This window comes from Aegilops tauschii, chromosome 6, assembly GCF_002575655.3.
Source record: "Aegilops tauschii subsp. strangulata cultivar AL8/78 chromosome 6, Aet v6.0, whole genome shotgun sequence".
Lineage (NCBI taxonomy): Eukaryota > Viridiplantae > Streptophyta > Magnoliopsida > Poales > Poaceae > Aegilops > Aegilops tauschii.
In genome coordinates this window covers 445,403,047-445,421,110 of record NC_053040.3, presented here as the reverse complement: position 1 = coordinate 445,421,110, position 18,064 = coordinate 445,403,047, and the positions used below count along the sequence as shown (strand labels likewise).

General features: G+C 51.7%; 3 protein-coding genes across 5 annotated transcripts; all 3 read right to left on the bottom strand.

The window, feature by feature from the left end:
• Positions 1 to 422: 422 nt before the first annotated feature.
• Positions 423 to 3,081, bottom strand: LOC123494541 (uncharacterized). Its single transcript, XM_073502140.1, has 8 exons — positions 2,890 to 3,081; positions 2,559 to 2,749; positions 2,276 to 2,477; positions 1,970 to 2,173; positions 1,281 to 1,886; positions 1,098 to 1,193; positions 885 to 1,010; positions 423 to 789 (listed from the first exon to the last, which is right to left on the bottom strand). Exons 1-5 carry the CDS (start codon positions 3,079 to 3,081, stop codon positions 1,695 to 1,697), a joined length of 981 nt encoding a protein of 326 aa, XP_073358241.1. The 3' UTR covers positions 423 to 789; positions 885 to 1,010; positions 1,098 to 1,193; positions 1,281 to 1,694.
• On the bottom strand, positions 2,966 to 17,846 carry LOC109747329 (WAT1-related protein At1g44800). Of its 3 annotated transcripts, none has more exons than XM_073502409.1 (5): positions 17,526 to 17,846; positions 14,998 to 15,060; positions 14,222 to 14,896; positions 13,850 to 14,132; positions 2,966 to 3,092 (listed from the first exon to the last, which is right to left on the bottom strand). In XM_073502409.1, exons 1-4 carry the CDS (start codon positions 17,717 to 17,719, stop codon positions 13,886 to 13,888), a joined length of 1,179 nt encoding a protein of 392 aa, XP_073358510.1. In that variant the 5' UTR covers positions 17,720 to 17,846; the 3' UTR covers positions 2,966 to 3,092; positions 13,850 to 13,885. The 3 variants fall into 3 exon arrangements, with proteins under 3 accessions (XP_073358510.1, XP_073358509.1, XP_020161999.3); XM_073502408.1 differs by lacking the exon at positions 2,966 to 3,092 and adding an exon at positions 12,135 to 13,762; XM_020306410.4 differs by lacking the exon at positions 2,966 to 3,092 and having other exon boundaries at positions 12,135 to 14,132.
• Positions 3,120 to 4,239, bottom strand: LOC123494374 (uncharacterized). Its single transcript, XM_045230073.2, has 2 exons — positions 4,126 to 4,239; positions 3,120 to 4,025 (listed from the first exon to the last, which is right to left on the bottom strand). Exons 1-2 carry the CDS (start codon positions 4,213 to 4,215, stop codon positions 3,210 to 3,212), a joined length of 906 nt encoding a protein of 301 aa, XP_045086008.1. The 5' UTR covers positions 4,216 to 4,239; the 3' UTR covers positions 3,120 to 3,209.
• Positions 17,847 to 18,064: the final 218 nt, after the last annotated feature.

Here is an 18,064-nt window from a genome sequence, read left to right as displayed (position 1 = left end):
GGGAAGCCACGTGGCAGAGGTATGCCGATGGCTGGGCCGTCGGCATACCTTTGCCACGTGGCATTCCGTGGTGCCTCCTAGTGGCAGGGCCGTAGGCATAGCCTGCCACGTGTCGTCCCCTGGTGCCTCCTTTAGCCTGCCACGGCTTTGCCGTAGGCATAGCCTGCCAAAGCCGTAGGCATAGCCGTAGGCATAGGAGGCACCAGGGGACGACACGTGGCAGGCTATGCCTACGGCAAAGCGGTCGGCATAGATGCCGACCGCTTTGCCGTAGGCATAGCCTGCCACGTGGCACGCCCTGGGAAGTCCTAGGCTTATCTATGCCGACGGTTTTGCCGTAGGCACAATTTTTTCCCCCTGTTTTCTCTTTTTCAATTCATTTGACATCATTTCAAGCAGAATAATATGGGATTATGCAGAAATATGACAGTTCATCATCTAAACATACTGAAGTTCATCATCATCATTTAAACATAGTCAAGTTCATCATCTAAAGATCATCACCGGTGAAAGTTCATGAACATAAAAGTAGTGCAAGACATGGAACATCATAAAAGTAGGAACATGAAAGGTATGGCACGACGGCCACATGCACGGGTATCATCATCGACATAAAGCAAGACCACCTCTGCAAAAACCACCCCCGCCAAAACCACCACCACCAAGACCACCTCTGCCAAAACCACCACCGCCAAGACCACCTCCGCCAAAACCGCCACCGCGACCACCATCACTCCGCCAGATCGGAGTGACTGGGGTCGAGGGAGCAGGAGTCAAGCCACCGGTCCCCTACATGTTTGAGAGAACATTCTAACGGTAAATATGATATGATAGTGTTGAATGAACGAGAACTGTTTTGTCAGTAGTTAGGCAAATGTACTAACCGGACTATCACTGCCTAGTGCCACCCATTCATCGAACGTGGGCACGTGTGGGGGTTCTCCCGCAGGTGGTGGTGGGGGTCCCATTTGTGGTGGATCCGTGCGGTTACTCCAAGACGCCAACATAGCCTGGATGTTAGTTAAACAAGCAAACTAGAAGGTCAGAAGGAATGAAAGTGCAAAAATTTAGCTTGGTTTTAAGAGGGCAAAACTAACCGCCATCATCTGACGGTTGTAATCATCGTTTGCCTTCACTCGTTGCAAGTACTCTCGCACCTCGAGATTCCTATGCTCGACAAAGGCCTTATATTCCTACATAATTTAGGTTGTTTCTAAGTGAGCAATGCTGAAAATAAACTGAGAATGCTAGAGAGAAAAAGATAAAGGGGAAGTACTTACAACATGCTGGCGCGCTAAGGGAGTCTGTGAACGCCCCATACTCTCTAGCTGGCTCGGGTTGGTAGCCCGAAGCCGTGTGTACGAGATCGAAGGAGTGATCAAGCCATCGAAACACGGATAACGGCCATGTGACTTCCCCTGGATGGCCACCACCGCCGTGTCGTCGATCTGAGACTGGGCGACCTCAGGAACAGGAACATCCGGATGCAACTTCTGATAGTTCTGAGTGTAAGACTCCAGGTGCTCCTCGGTCTTGCCGTAGTACTGGCTCTCGCCGTCCTTGGGATCACTCCACTCGCGGGCAGCTTCCACGACTCAATGTCTGAGAGCGGCCTCTTCAACTTGTCCTCCTGCAACGTCAAATGGAAGTTAGCCATACATAAGAACATGACGGTAAAGAAGAACAAAAATGCATCATGCATATAGATATATCTTCATGGCCTTGAAGCCCCAGTGGTTCCTGTTTCCTTGGCCGTGTGTCCCGTCTTTTCCACGGTTAGCCCGGGCCTTGATGCTCTGGGCAGCAAACTCTGCATCGTCGTTGAGCCACCTATCCACCAAACTCGCCCATCCATCATGCCTTCCATAGCACCAACGAGGAACAACCTATGCAAATTTTGGAAGCATGACATGTGAGCACGAAACATATAGTTGACTGCTTGAAACAATGAAAAGTTAGTAATAGTTACCATCATGAACTGCTCCTTGTTCAAGGTAAGTCGTTGCTTCTGTGCTTGAGTTTTGGTCATCTTTTGGTGCAGGTAGTAGTGGTAGTACTGCAAGACGGCAACCCAGCGCACCTCGTACTGCAACTGACGAGGTTTCTTCTTCACAGCCGCAAGCAAGACCACATCGGCTCTGGCCTTGTGCTCGTCAAGAACTCTATAGAGTTCCTGCAATCATGCATAAACCAGAAGCAAACAAGGCATGAGTTGAGTGATTCAATGATAAACTATGTACGAAACTGAGGACAAGTGATTCAGAAGAGAACTTACCCAAAATTTGGTGATCACGGCCTTAGCGGCCGTCCCGTACTCCGCGTTGCTGCAAGCCTCGTAGTGGGCCCAGCTCGTGGCCAAAACCCGCAGCTGCGGGTCCTTGTCTGGCCACGGGCAGAATAGGCCAGGCCAAAACTCCTTCAATAGGACAGTGATAAGGCCATTTGGTTTATGGCCCTTTCCGCGAAGGATCCAGTTACTGCAAAAGAATCAAAGGATTTCCATGTGTACAATAAGAAAATGTTGTCATGTGTTGAAAATATGATTGAGAGGCACTTACTGTGTCCCCGCAGGTTCAATGAGCCACTTGTGCGCCTCGATAGAAGGTGGTGTAGGTAGTCTGGCATTACCACGCAGCCACCCCTGCGGAGCACCCAGTGGCAAGTCACCCCACAACTCGGGGTCAACCTCCCCTCCACCACCCTCCTCACCCTCCTCCTCACCCTCCTCCTCGGCCTCCTCCTCCTCGCCCTCCTCCTCCTCGCCCTCCTCCTCCTCACCATCAGGAACATACTCCTCCTCCTCAGACTCAGAAGGTGCCTCTGTATAGGAGGGCATCGAAGAAGACCCTCCTATTTCGGACACGGCCCGGACTTTTTTGCCCCGGCTACCTCTCCCCCCACCTCCTCCTCCTCTAGGCGCTCTCCCCCCACCCCCTCCTCCTCTAGGGTCTCCTCCCCCGACCCCTCCACCTCCTTGTGAGGTGTCATCCTCGCGTAGTCGGGAGGGAACCTTGTGGGCTCGTCCACTCGAGTAAGTCCTTTGAATTTACTGAGGAAACTGTCACCGCTGGACTTGCCCATGATTAGCAAACCTGCATTGAGAAGAGAATAAACAATTAGTAAGGATATCAAATAAACAAGCATACAGGAAAAAAATTAATAACAGAAGAGCACATTAAGCATACTATTGTAATGATCATTAAAAGAACTTACATTTTCGAGAACCCATATGAATCATCACTATTGTAATCTATTTGTCGACCGGTCTCATCATCACTAGCACGCATATCTTCTTCGTTGTCTGACGGAGGTGGAGGCTCTTCCTCATCGTCAGCGTCTTCATTTAACTTTTCAAGCATAATTATGTCTCTTTGATTCACAACTGCCTCACCATCAATCCGTGCGTCGTCGTTGTTTGGGTCCAGGTCAACATAACCCAAGTCATCATCCTCATTGTTTCGGACCACATCATCATGTTCCTCTTGAAAGAACACTCCCTCGTATGTCATGGGGTTTATGTTGTAGTAATCATCATCATTCGGGTCCGGTAGCTTACCATGTGGCGACACCTTGAACACAACTTCCCAACCCTTTAGGTACTCTTTCTGGCATGGGTAAGGCAGATAATATACTTGTGTGGCCTGGGTAGCAGCGATAAAGAGATCAGCTCCGGCATAGACGGTTGATGGTTTAACTTCAACTAAACCAACAGAAGGCGTATGTCTCAGACCCTTTTTGGGGTCGAACCATCGGCATTTGAACATAGTGAGACTTAGGGGTTTGCGGCCACGTTTGAATGTAAGCTCGTATATTTTTCCTACCCTTCCGTAGTAATCTACTTTATTATCTCCTTCAGTGAAGACTTCGGTATTTATGGTTTTGGGATCAGGCCGACTGTTCTGGTGCTCCTCTGTATGGAAGTGATACCCATTCACATCATACTTTTGGCATGTCATGACGGCAGGGTCAAAACCCATGGAAACCCATCTCAATTCTTCATCCATTGATTCGTTCGGATCATTTCCCTACAAGTTTAATTGAAATTATAGGGTGCATGAGTTTAATTGAAATTATAGGGTGCATGAGTTTAATTGAAATAGGTAATAGGGAAGTGTGAAAAATTACTTTCTCCATGAACCACGCAACGAAAATTTTCCTTCCATCAGCACCCTTTCGGAGAAGAGCAAGTGCCTCCGCTTCAGTAGGAGGCAGCATTCCCGTCCACTCTTCTTCAACGAATCGACTACAATAAGAAAAGCGGTATAAGAACTAGGCAAAGTGAACATAACGAATTGACTAAACGAATGGTGCAAAGGTATTACCTCATCCACTCATCCTCAACTTCCTTGATGTTGTGCAAGATATAGAACATGACATCCTCCCACTCATCTTGTGGCATGAGATAAGGTGTCGAGCATCCAGCCCTGCCACCTTGCCCGATGAATAGAGGCAACTTGGGTTTATATTTGGGTTCTTCTGTATTGTATCGAGACACCTTATTGTGCAACGTGGGAACATGGTCCGGATAGTAGGCTGTCCTGAGGTCTGCCACCTCCTCTAGGATAACTGCCTCAGCTATGGAAGCTTCAATCTTAGCTTTGTTTCCACATTTCTGTCTCCGATGCTTGTTCTGTCTCTCAGGGCCGTACTGCCAACGATTCTGCACAGGCCCCCCCCCAACAATACCTCGTTCATGAGGTGCAAAATGAGATGTGTCATCGGAGTGAAGAAGCCTGGCGGGAAGATCTTCTCTAGCTTGCATATCAATTCCGGCGCCTTCTTATGCATTTCTTTTATCTTCTCAGGACATACTTCTTTAGCACAAAGCGTGCGGAAGAAATGGCTTAACTCCGCAAGCACACACCAGACACGCTCGGGAACATAGCCCCGAACCATCATCAGCATAATCCGCTCAATCCATACATGATAGTCATGACTCTTGAGCCCGGTCACTCTGCCCGTTGAAAGATTGACCCCTTGACTTATATTCGACGCATAACCATCAGTGAACTTCACGACGTGTTTCAGCCACTTGAATGCCTCCATCTTATGATCCTTTTTAAGTACGAAGTCAGCATCTGGCTTGAACCAAGATTTTCGACTGCCTCTGGGAGGCTGCATGTGTACACGTGGTCTATCACAAATATTCTGTTGATCAACTCTAGCATTAACATTATCCTTTGTCTTATCAGGAATGTTGAGGACCGTGCGAAAAAGGGACTCTGCGACATCCTTTTCGGTGTGCATCACGTCGATGTTGTATGGAAGTTTGAGGTCGTTAAAATAGGGAAGCTGCATGAAGGGGGTAAAGTGAGTCCAGTTGTGCGTCTCACCATATCCTTCAAAACATTTTTTCCCTTTACCTTTTCCTTTGCCCTCGCCCTCATCTTCGCATGTGGCTTTGCCTTTGCCTTTGCCTTTGCCTTTGCCTTTGCCTTTCCCTTCACCGGCAGGCTTAAGAGCTTTCAGCTGAGCAAGCACATCCGCACCAGAAAACGTTGGAATCTCGTTTACTTCATGGACAACTTTGCCTTTTGTGAAGTTCTTCTTGTCTTCCCTATCAGGATGGTCTGGAGGGAGGAACTGTCGATGCAGGTCAAAGGCAACATACATGCCACCCTTCTTCAGCCAAATGAAAATCAAGGCCTGCATGCACACTGGGCAAGGCATCTTTCCACTTGTACACCATCCGCAGAACAGGGCATAGCCGGGAAAGTCATGCATGCAATACTGTAGCCAAACTTTCATCAAGAAATTTTTCTGCAGATGCCGGTCGTATGTCAACCTCGGGAAGTACCAAGAATGGTGCAAATCATCCACCAACGGCTGCATAAACACACTCAAATTCTTCCCCGGATATTCAGGCCCCGGAATTATAAGTGACAGGAACATGGTCTTGCGTTGCATTACGGCGCCGGGAGGGAGATTGAGCAGAATAACAAATACGGGCCAGCAGCTGTATGGATTAGATGACATACCATATGGATTGAACCCATCACCTGTTATAGCAATTCTGACATTCCCAGCCTCGGCTGCGTCCTCCAGGTACTCTATATCGAATGACTTCCATGCTTCACCTTCTGATGGATGTACAATTTTTTTGGATTGTACCTTTTCCCTTCCTTGTGCCACTTCATCATTTTGGCAGACTCCTCGGTAATGAAAAGGCGCTGCAGTCTTTTTATAAAATCAAGATACCGAAGAACCTTCACAGGAATTTTTAGCTGCTGCTTCTAACCATGCTTATCGACCACCTCAATATACCGAGAGGAACTGCACTTCCTACAGTAGTAGTCATCTGCATACTCATGCCTAAACAAAAGGCAATTCTTTGGACAAACATGTATTTTCTCATAGTCCATGGAGAGCGCCTTCATGATTTTCTTCGTAGCGTACATGGTTTTCGGCAGTTCATGGCCCTCAGGCAAGCTGTTAGCCCATACTCCCAGAAATGCTTCGAAGCAACCTCGGCTACAGCCGTACTCAGCCTTGACTGCCATTAGTTGTGAGATGGCATCCAGCACAGACAGCTTGGCACCCTCATAGAGAGGTTTCTTTGACGAGGCCAAGATTTCCAGGAAGGCCTTTGCGGTTTCCTCTGGCTCCTCCGGTTCATTCGCTGAATGTGACGGAGGTGTCGGCTGTGCAGCAAAGACATCATCTAGCATGTCTCTAACCCCATCGTCCTCATAACCAGCGACGTGTTGTCGTATCACCTCCTCTCTACCACGGTCCCGCTAGGCAAAGTTTATCGGCATATTAAAGTTGGGCATAAATCCATGCGTGCGAAGGTGCTTAGTCATCTCACTCTTATCTCTGCGGATACGTCTCTTACATTTGGCACACGGGCATTCTGGCACAATCCACATTGGACTACGGAATATCTCTTTCAAAAACACATCAGTTTTCTCGACCCACTCTGTTGTTACTTGATTCCGGCGGAAAAACCCACCGTACATCCACTGATTATCTGCCATCTCTGCTTTATTGGAAGCCACGCAACAAAATTAAGGATTCATTTAAATTACTCACATCAATATTTTATTTTTTACAAGGTTGACGAGAAAGGACATTTAATCCACCTACATCTCTAATAGGTAAAGATGGGTCCTAATCCCACCCGAGAATGTGTAGATTGAGTACGTTGTCCATGCTCTACCCCATTCCGAGACACAATTTCGGCAGCACCTCCCCGCTGTTCCCCAAATACACGTCTCGGCAAAATGCTGAGAGAATGTGCATCCGGAGAACAACAGGGAGGCGCCGCCAAAATCTTGTCTCGGAACGACGTAGAGCATGAACAACGTACCCAATCTACACATCCTCTGGCTGTCCGTGGAAAGCGCTGGACAATCCGAAAGAGCTGCGGTAATAAATATGCAATTGAATGCATATTTATCGATGCAACCCTTTCGGACGGGAGACCTAGGTTACGCGACTTGATGTGAAGATTTAATCTAGTGACATGGAAAAACAGCGGGTAGGAGGTGATGGTGGATTCGTAGCTCACCCTCTGCTGTAGAGGATGTAGTCGATCAAAGGAGGGACGATCGTGGACCAACACCTCCAACGTCGATGATCACTCCACGAAGATGGAACACCACAAATCATGTTAATTACACCGAGTGAAAAAAAATTTAGGTCATCACCTCACATTAAGCATTGATACTTTTAACTATGGAAAAAAAATCATGTTTCGTCAAGTGTCAAATTTTGTCCTTCAATTTTTTTAGCAAGATCATCATGATTAAATAACCACTCATCATATACCAATTTTGCAGCACATCTCACATAGCCACTTAACATTAAGCATTGACACTTAAAACTATGAAAAAAAATCATATTTCGTCAAGTGTCAAATTTTGTTTGGTTTAATTTTTTCGACAAGATCATCATGATAAAAATAACCACTCATCTTTTACCAATTTTGGAGCACATCTCAAATGATAAGATCATCATGATAAAAATAATGCAACCTAACAACCTAACATCCTAACATCCAACATTCACCTATATATCAACCTAACAACCTAACATCCAACATCTAACCTAACAATCTAACATCCAACATCCATCCATGCATTCATTCATCCATCAAACAGTAGCAAAAAATGATTAAAAATCCGTAGCTCACCGAGAGGGCCGTGGCAGGGGGCGCGGCGGTGGAGGGGCTGGTGAGGCAGGGGCGGTCGGGGACGGGAGGGACGGGGCGGGACGGACAAGCAGCGGCGCCCGGCGCAAGGGCTGGCAGGAGCCGCGACCGGCAGGAGCCGCGGCCGGCGTGCGGTCGGGGGAGGCCGGGGCGGCGGCGGGGTCGGGAGGAGGCCGGGGCGACAGCGGGTGGAGACGGCGGCGACGGCGGGTGTGGAGGCGGTGGCGGCGACGCGGGTGTGGAGGCGGGGGAGGGCGGCGGGAGGGGTGGGGTGTGCGGCGGCGGCTGCAGGGGGCGTGGTGGAGTGGGAGGGCGGCGGCAGGGGGCGGGGCAGAGTGCGGCGGCGGCGAGGTGGCGGGGTGGAGTGGGCGGCGGCGAGGGGGCGGGGTGGAGTGGGCGGCGGTAGAGGGCGGGGCAGAATGCGGTGGCGGTGGCGCAGCTCGGGGTGGGGGGTGCGGCGGCGGCGCAGGTCGGGATCGGGGTCGGGGGCATGAGAGAATGAGTGAAGGGGGTCGCCCTCGCGGAAGGATAAGGTGGACTATGCCGACGGCTAATGCCACGTGGCACCTATGCCGACGGCTTAGCCGTAGGCATATATATATTTATTTATTTTTTATTTTTTTATTAGCAACAAATTTAAATTTTTAAATTAAAATCTACTACTAATTCTAATTTTAGTTTTTTATTAGCAACAAATTTATATTTTAAAAATAAATCTACTACTAATTTTAATTTTTTATTAGCCACGTCACCGATCCGTGTAGCACCTTTCGTATGGCCGCAGCTATGCCGACGGCTGCCGTCGGCATAGTTTTATTTTTCCTTTTTTATTTTATATAATTTTTTTAATGTTTCCTTATAGTTATATTTATCCTTTTTTATTTCATATAGATTTTTAATTTTTTTATAGTTATATTTTTCCTTTTTTATGCTTTTTTATGTATTATTATTTCATATAGATTTTTTTATTTTTTTAACCGCTCGGCCCTCTCCTCTCCCGGAACAACACAGAGGGGAGGGGAGGGGAGGGGAGGCGCCGAACTCGAGCAGCTTCGTCCGCCAAGGCTGTGGCCTGGTCGCGGGTATGGGAGCGCCATGGCCGCCGCCTCGCGTGCTCGATCTGGAGCTTAGTTCGTCAGGTGAGTGAAGGGGGAGGGGGTCGTCGACGGTGGGGGTGGGGGCGGGGGTAGCTTAGTTCGTCAGGTGAGTGAAGGGGGGGGTCGTTGACAGAGGGACACCTGGGAGCAACATCCGGGCCAAACCAACAGCTACATCCCCTCCGTGTAGACCCGACGCGTCCGTTTCCCCCCTCCAGGTGCCGGCGGCGGCGCCGTCCGTGAGGGAGGCCACGCCCCGGAGACGCGTGCTGCCTCTTCGGACATGCCACAACACCACCCCGCATGTATGAGGGGTCGGTGCGACGCTCCCGTGGCATTGCTACCCCCCCCCCCCCCCCCCCCAGGGCCCCCGTCCCGCCTAACTCTGGAGCGATTGACCATGAGATCTAGCCCTTTGACTTTCCACGGATGGGCTTTGACCAGTAGACCTCTCCACCCGGTTGTGTCAGGTCAGCACAGAGGGACACCTGGGAGCAACATCCAGGCCAAACCCACAGTTATATCCCCTCCGTGTAGACCCGACACGTCCGTTTCCCCCCTCCAGGGGCCGGCGTCGGCACCGTCCGTGAGGGGGGCCATGTCCTGGAGACGCGTGCCGCCTCTTCGGACATGCCACAACACCACCCCGCTTGTATGAGGGGCCGGTGCGACGCTCCGGTGGCATTGCTACCCCCCCCCAGGGCCCCGTCCAGCCTAACCCTAGAGCGGTTGACCATGAGATCTAGCCCTTTGACTTTTCACGCACGGGCTTTGACCAGTAGACCTCTACACCCGGTTGTGTCAGGTCAGCACAGAGGGACACCTGGGAGCAACATCCGGGCCAAACCCACAGCTACATCCCCTCTGTGTAGACCCGACGAGTCCGTTTCCCCCTCCAGGTGCCAGCGGCGGCGCCGTCCGTGAGGGAGGCCACGCTTCGGAGATGCGTGCCGCCTCTTCGGACATGCCACAACACTACCCCGCATGTATGAGGGGCCGGTGCGATGCTCCGGTGGCATTGCTACCCTCAGGGCCCCGTCCCGCCTAACCCTGGAGCGGTTGACCACGAGATCTAGCCCTTTGACTTCCCACGCATGGGCTTTCACCAGTGGACCTCTCCACCCGGTTGTGTCAGGTCAGCACAGAGGGACACCTGGGAGCAACATCTGGGCCAAACCCACAGCTACATCCTCTCCGTGTAGACCCGACGCGTCCGTTTCCCCCCTTCAAGTGCCGGCGGCGGCGCCGTCCGTGAGGGGGGCCATGCCCCGGAGACGCGTGCCGCCTGTTCGGGCATGCCACAACACCACCCCGCATGTATGAGGGGCCGGTGCGACGCTCCAGTGGCATTGCTACCCCCAGGGCCCCCGTCCCGCCTAACCCTGGAGCGGTTGACCATGAGATCTAGCCCTTTGACTTTCCACGGACGGGCTTTGACCAGTAGACCTCTCAACCCGGTTGTGTCAGGTCAGCACAGAGGGACCCCTGCGAGCAACATCCGGGCCAAACCCACAGCTACATCCCCTCCGTGTAGACCCGACGCGTCAGTTTCCCCCCTCCAAGGGCCGGCGGCGGCGCTGTCCGTGAGGGGGGCCATGTCCTGGAGACGCGTGCCGCCTCTTCGGACATGCCACAACACCACCCCGCATGTATGAGGGGCCGGTGCGACGCTCCCGTGGCATTGCTACCCCCCCCCCCAGGGCCCCGTCCCGCCTAACCCTGGAGCGGTTGACCATGAGATCTAGCCCTTTGACTTTCCACGGACGGGCTTTAACCAGTAGACCTCTCCACCCGGTTGTGTCAGGTCAGCACAAAGGGACACCTGGGAGGAACATCCGGGCCATACCCACAGCTATATCCCCTCCGTGTAGACCCGACGCATCTGTTTCCCCCCTCCAAGTGCCGGCGGCGGCGCCGTCCGTGAGGGGGGCCACGCCCCGGAGACGCGTGCCGGGCGTTTGCAACCGCCACAACACTCTCAGACTTTTGAGAAGCCGCGTACGCAAGATTGGCGGCATGCTAGCCCATGGAGGCCGGCGGCCACAGTCGTAGACATGCGAAGGGCAATCCGCGTAGAGGGAAGTGTTCGGATACTTCTCCATCACCATAAATTATGAAAAATTACCATCGTTCCTATAACACATGTGCCCACGTTGTGTAAAAAACTCATGATTTTATCGCGATCTGAGTATTTAATAATATTCACGCTGCACCGTTACCGCAGAACGTCTAATACTGTGTCATCGCCGTCCGTGAGGGGGGCCACACCCCGGAGACGCGTCCCGCCTCTTCGGACATGCCACAACACCACCCCGCATGTATGAGGGGCCGGTACGACGCTCTGGTGGAATTGCTACCCCCCAGGGCCCGCGTCCCCCCTAACCCTGGAGCGGTTGACCACGAGATCTAGCCCTTTGACTTTCCACGGAAGGGCTTTAACCAGTGGACCTCTCCACCCGGTTGTGTCTGGTCATCACAGAGGGACACCTGGGAGCAACATCCGGGCCAAACCCACAGCTACATCCCCTCCTTGTAGACCCGACGCGTCCGTTTCCCCCCTCCAGGTGCCGGCGGCGGCGCCGTCCGTGAGGTGGGCCACACCCCGGAGACGCGTGCCGCCTCTTCGGACATGCCACAACACCACCCCGCATGTATGAGGGGCCGGTGCGACGCTCCGGTGGCATTGCTACCCCCCAGGGCCCCCGTCCCGCCTAATCCTGGAGAGGTTGACCACGAGATCTAGCCCTTTGACTTTCCACGGACGGGCTTTGAACAGTGGACCTCTCCACCCGGTTGTGTCAGGTCAGCACAGAGGGACACCTAGGAGCAACATCCGGGCCAAACCGAAAGCTACATCCCCTCCGTGTAGACCCGACGCGTCCGTTTCCCCCCTCCAGGTGCTGGCGGCGGCGACGTCCGTGAGGGGGGCCACGCCCCGGAGACGCGTGCCGGGCGTTTGCAACCGCCACAACACTCTCAGACCTGTGAGAAGCCGCGTACGCAAGATTGGCCGCATGCTAGCCCATGGAGGCCGTCGGCCACAGTCGCAGACATGCGAAGGGCAATCCGCGTAGAGGGAAGTGTTCGGATACTTCTCCATCACCAAAAATTATGAAAAATTACCATCGCTCCTATAGCACATGTGCCCACGTCGTGTAAAAAACTCAGGATTTTATCGCGATCCGAGTATTTAATAATATTCACGCCGCACCGTGACCGCAGAACGTCTACTACTTTGTCATCGCCGTCCCTGAGGGGGGCCACACCCCGGAGACGCGTGCCGCCTCTTCGGACATGCCACAACACCACCCCGCATGTATGAGGGGCCGGTGCGACGCTCCGGTGGCATTGCTACCCCCAGGGCCCCGTCCCGCCTAACCCTGGAGCGGTTGACCACAAGATCTAGCCCTTTGACATTCCATGGACGGGCTTTGAACAGTGGACCTGTCCACCCGGTTCTGTCAGGTCAGCTCAGAGGGACACCTGGGAGCAACATCCGGGCTAAACCGACAGCTACATCCCCTCCGTGTAGACCCGATGCATCCGTTTCCCCCCTCCAGGTGCCGGCGACGGCGCCGTCCGTTAGGGGGGCCACTCCCCGGACATGCGTGCCGCCTCTTCGGACATGCCACAACACCACCCGGTTGTGGTAGGTCATCCCATAGAAACACTTGGGAGCAACGTCCCCTCCGTATAGACCCGATGCGGCTGTTTCCGCCCTCCAGATGCCGGCGGCGGCGCCGTCCGTGAGGGGGGCACACCGCGGACGTGCGGGGGTCACACTCCGGAGACGGGTGCCGGGCGTTTGCAACCGCCACTAAACTTCTGTCGGCATAGCTGTTTTTGATTTTAATAAAATATAAGGACCTATATTCAAAAGAACATGACGGCACATTATTAATGTGCTCGAAAAAATACAAACTATATATATATATATATATTCATAATGTATGGAAAAAAATTACAAACAACATATATATTCATATAATACATAAAAAAGCATAAAACATATTAAAAAAAGCATAAAAACATATGTAAAGAAAAGCATAAAAACATATGTAAAAAAACGCATGTAAAAAACTAACTATGCCGACGGCATAGAGACGGCAGGGTTTTGGTGGGCGCAGTGCCGCGGATCGATTTCGTGGCGCCTATGCTGTTGGCATATCTACGCCGCGGACCGATGACATGGCATGCCAAGATATGCCGACGACCACCCGTCCCGACCGTCGGCATAGGTTTGACGGCGTTAGCCGCTGGTCACGGGCGTGGTCGCCGGGCCCACAGGTATGCCGACGGCTGCCGTCGGCGTGTCTGCATCTAGGTCGACGGCCGTTCTATGCCGACGGCTGCCGTCGGCGTAGATAGGTGTAGCCCGACGGCCAGGATAAGCCGACGGCCAGGACTAGGCTGTCGGCATAGCTCGAAGTAGGCCGACGGCAGCCGTAGGCATAGTTTTGGCCGTCGGGGTAGGACCGTTTTCCGGTAGTGTAGGATCGTTGCTAGAGAGAAGCTGACAAGAAGAAAATGGAGAACAAAATTGGTCTTCATGCACGATCGATCGATGGACCATGCACTACAAGGAAAAAGCTAGACATACTGGTCGATGGAAGATGGATGAACGTATAGCACGTAGCTACTCGCTACTCCGGTCGATCTCGTAGTGGCCATTGGTCGTAGGCGTCTTGACGTCCAAGACATGGCTTCCATTGCTGTTGCCGAGCTCGTGCTGCTTGCCGTGGCCGTGGTCGTTGGTCACCGAGGTTAAGGGCAGCTCGCCGGCGCCCTTGACGCTGACGTCGGAGACTTTGTTGATCTCGTCCTTGCTCTTGCCCCAGATGAGAAAGTAGAGGCCTCCCACGATGATGGCTGCACCAATCACACTGAAAGCAACCATGAAATGAGATCATTAGTATTGTTGCACTAAGGTATTACACATCCACATCCATCTTGGCAGCACAAATTAATGTACCTTCCGAGATTGATCTCCTCCTTGAGAATGATGGAACCCATGACGGCGGTTATGATCATGCAGAGAGGGTTGAAGGCCGTCACGAACACAGGACCCCTTTGCCTGGACACGATGCCCTGCACGTAGTAAGCCACGCCGGAGCACACTATGCCGGCATAGACGGCGGTGAAGAGGCGGGTGTCGAAGCCGATGACCCACGCCTGAGTGTTGCCGCGCTCGGCGACGAGGGCGATGGCGCCGCTCATGAGGGATCCCATGCTGCAGATGAGCACGGTGAGCGACAGCTCCGCCGGGTAGCTTCGGAGGGTGTTCGACTGGAGGATGAAGAAGCACGCCCAGGCCACGCAGGCGATGATGACCATGATAGTCCCGTTCAGCCAGTCCCGCGCGCCGCCAGCGCCCTGGCCACCGGCGGTGGAGTGGTGCTGGCCCTTGGTCCACGGAAACTGCACGACGGGGCCGTGGTACAGGACCATCAGCACTGCGCCGGCCACTGTGAGGACCGTGCCGGCGTTCTTGGCTTGACAATGCAGGCTCCGCAGCCGCACCTTCTCCATGCGCAGGATGAGGGCCAGCACGAAGGTCACGGCCGGGAGGATGTTGACGAGGGCAGTCGCGAATCCCGCCGAGGTCAGCTTCGCGCCCATGAAGTACAGGTTCTGGTCCATGACGGGCCTGAGAGACCCATGCAACACAGCACATCAGTCAGTAATCTAGAAAGAGTTATGTGCTTGATCGCCATGCACGGACGGTCAAATAATTAACGGTGTACGTACTCGAGGAATGCGAGCCCCATGACCTTGATGAAGATGGTGATTGTCATCTTTGGCCTCAGTCCCCTGCACAAGTTGGAGCATGAACCATGATTTTAGGTAGAGTAAAAATTAATCGAACTGAACTTACTAGCTAGCATGCATGCTTCCAGCTAACATGTGGGTTCCATGCATGGTAGGCCCTCCACCTGTGGCCAATCAGGGCACACTGGCTAGTGGAGGTCGTCCAGGTGAGTTTACACGTACGTAAACACACATACCGGACCGCACACCTACAGGCCGGTTAGCTAGCCACATAGACATACCTGCCTGTGTGTCACTTTCTACTTCTGTTAATGCATAATTATATTCCTAAAACGTGAAAAGTGCATACGCACTATTTTGATGAACCGAGCGGGCCGGCTCCTGGCCACTCGCTTCCGTGCGTACGTAGTCCAGGTGTCACCTGATCTGAATCATATAGAATTGTTTTGGACTGTTGCGCTCTCACATAGTGGACCAGGGAATATAATTAGAAGGAAAGGTAGCCTGTGATGTCTATTCTCTCTCTTCGCATGTGACTGATTTAGCTACCTTTTACAAAAATTCAAAAAGTCATAAGCTTTTAACCGCACGTCGAAATTCAGATCCGTTTTCACCGTTGGAACCCTCGCGACCAGATCTTCGAAACTAGATCCCGCATGGGTATGTTTCGATGAATTTTTTTGATGCCAACTTTGATGCTATATGGTGCAACTTTAGTATTGCGTTGTGCAATTTTTGTACTACATGGTGCAACTTTTTTCAAAACAAAATTTTGGAGCTGCATGATTCAACTTCCTATGTGGTTGCAACCTAGCAACCATGACAACCTGATTTGCAACTAGTCTACTGCTCTGGTCAACTACCTAGTAGTAGATGTGCAACCACGACAACTTTGATGTTTAGTTGCACACACATTGATGTTTAGTTGGCAGGACAGTAGTTGCTTAGTTGGCTTGTAATTTAGTATAGTTGCACACACATTGATGTTTAGTTGGCAGGACACTAGTTGCACACACATATGCTCAGTCGGCGCGGCAATATAGTCTAGTTGCACACACATTGGTGTTTAGTTGGCAGGACTATTTGGCACACACATATGCTCAGTTGGCGCGGAAAATCTAGTCTAGTTGCACACACATTGATGTTTAGTTGGCAGGACACTAGTTGCACACATATGCTCAGTTGGTGCGGCAATGTAGTCTAGTTGCACACACATTGATGTTTAGTTGGCAGGACTATTGGCACACACATATGCTCAGTTGGCGCGCCAATCTAGTCTAATTGCACACACATTGATGTTTAGTTGGCAGGAAGACTAGTTCTTCGAAACATCCCCATGCGGGATCTACTTTTGAAGAGCACGTCGCGAGGGTTTCAATGGTGAAAACGGATCTGAATTTCGACATGTTGTTTAGAAGATATGTCTTTTATAATTTTGAAAACCAAAAAATAATGCACAAGGACGGACATGAGGAACGTTAATATAGCGGCATGCAGGTATCCATCACGTGAGAAGAGACCATATAGAATAGGGACTAAACGTGTTGCCTTTTTCTGGACCAGGCGACAAGGGCTTACTGCCTTTTTCTGGACCAGGCGACAAGGGCTTACTTTTTTTAGTCGGCCGCTCGCGAGCGCTAACGAGCCGCCGGCCGCCAGCTAGACGCGCCCAATTATATTATGATGGATCCATCCATATATAGATGCTGCATGATGAGGGGTACGTACATCTGATTTAACGCGTGACAAGGAACTGCGGGAAAGCTGGTTATCTTGTTGGTACAAAATAGAATAAAGTATCAAGATGCATATATGTCTACTAACTTTCTGGATTAGGATCCACCAGTGCTGGTTGTGCAGCTTGCACCATCGAAATGAGACATAAATATGAATGAACTTGAAAAACGTACGTGTGTGTTTGCTCGATTGTGGGGATGCACGTTTGGCAAGTTGGCCTTGTTAATTTTTCCAATGTATCTTCCTTTTGCATCTATCTGTTTGTTCAGTTGTCCCTAGCTACCTAAAAAGTTTGTTTAACTAACTTTAAGTGAATGCTAGAGTACTCTAGCTAGGCCTGGCTTATAATTAAAGATCCTTGCGTCTCGTATTATATTGTGTGGTGACTTAATCTGCCAATCCTCTAATACTGCTGCATGCGATAGTCCAGTCTGTAGCACGTAGAGGCTCACATGCACGCTAGTGTGAGCGGATAGACGTGTGCGCGCGCGTTGATCTTGATCCTCTGCCGGATGTTTTTCCAAAGAAAAAACAGTACTAATGACATGTATGATCGATCGGTTACACTTTGCATGCACACTAGTGACTACTCCCATCCGCATGATGCATGCGAGCGAGCCCATGATGCACGTACGCGGGCACGACGGCGTAGGGACAAGAGAGCCAGAGGGGTGCATGTATGTCTGTGTATGTGAGAGAGGAGAGAGGGGGGGGGGGGGGGGGGGGGGGGGGGGTTGAGGGTAAGTCCGTGCATGGATGAAGTTGTTTACCTCTCGAAGTAGAGGGCGAAGGGCGTCATGACGGCGGTCGCGACAAGGTTACGGTAGACGACGAGCACGAAGTGGCTCATCCCGGCCTTGAGGGACGCCACGGCGATGATGTACATCCCGGCGAACCCCACCTGCAACAGCACCATCGCCAGGTATGGCTTCACATCGTTCAGAACTTTCCACCCCATACCCATCCTCTCTCTCTCTCTCTCTCTCTCTCTGGCTCGCTAGCTTAGCTTCCTTCTCACTTAAAATCACAAGTCTAGCTTCCCACTCACTCACTAGCTGGAGCTTGATGTTTCTCACTCTCTCGCTGGCAAGCAAATGGCTGTGATCGATGAGGCGATGAGCTCAGAGCGAGGCCCGTCTCCTTTATATAGGCGCGCGGCGCACACTGCACGTAGCCCATGGGTGGATCCGAGTCATGGATGCTCTATCCCCCGTTTAATATTCCACTTCCAGGCAAAGGAGAACAAATCTCTCTCTCTCTCTCTCTCTCTCTCTCTCTCTCTCTCTCATCCCATCAATTTGTATTATTT

Excerpts from the sequence above, each read along its gene's own strand:
- LOC123494541 (XM_073502140.1), bottom strand. The coding sequence starts at position 3,081 with ATGGGCAAGTCCAGCGGTGACAGTTTCCTCAGTAAATTCAAAGGACTT. Across the intron at positions 2,750-2,889 it reads AGGAGGAGGTGGGGGGAGAG|GGCGAGGAGGAGGAGGCCGA; the intron begins GTAGCCGGGGCA and ends GAGGAGGAGGAG. Across the intron at positions 2,174-2,275 it reads CCGTGATCACCAAATTTTGG|GAACTCTATAGAGTTCTTGA; the intron begins GTAAGTTCTCTT and ends GCATGATTGCAG.
- LOC123494374 (XM_045230073.2), bottom strand. The coding sequence starts at position 4,215 with ATGCTGCCTCCTACTGAAGCGGAGGCACTTGCTCTTCTCCGAAAGGGT. Across the intron at positions 4,026-4,125 it reads TTGCGTGGTTCATGGAGAAA|GGAAATGATCCGAACGAATC; the intron begins GTAATTTTTCAC and ends TTAAACTTGTAG.
- LOC109747329 (XM_073502409.1), bottom strand. The coding sequence starts at position 17,719 with ATGGGTATGGGGTGGAAAGTTCTGAACGATGTGAAGCCATACCTGGCG. Across the intron at positions 15,061-17,525 it reads TTCGCCCTCTACTTCGAGAG|GGGACTGAGGCCAAAGATGA; the intron begins GTAAACAACTTC and ends CAACTTGTGCAG. Across the intron at positions 14,897-14,997 it reads ATGGGGCTCGCATTCCTCGA|GCCCGTCATGGACCAGAACC; the intron begins GTACGTACACCG and ends TGGGTCTCTCAG.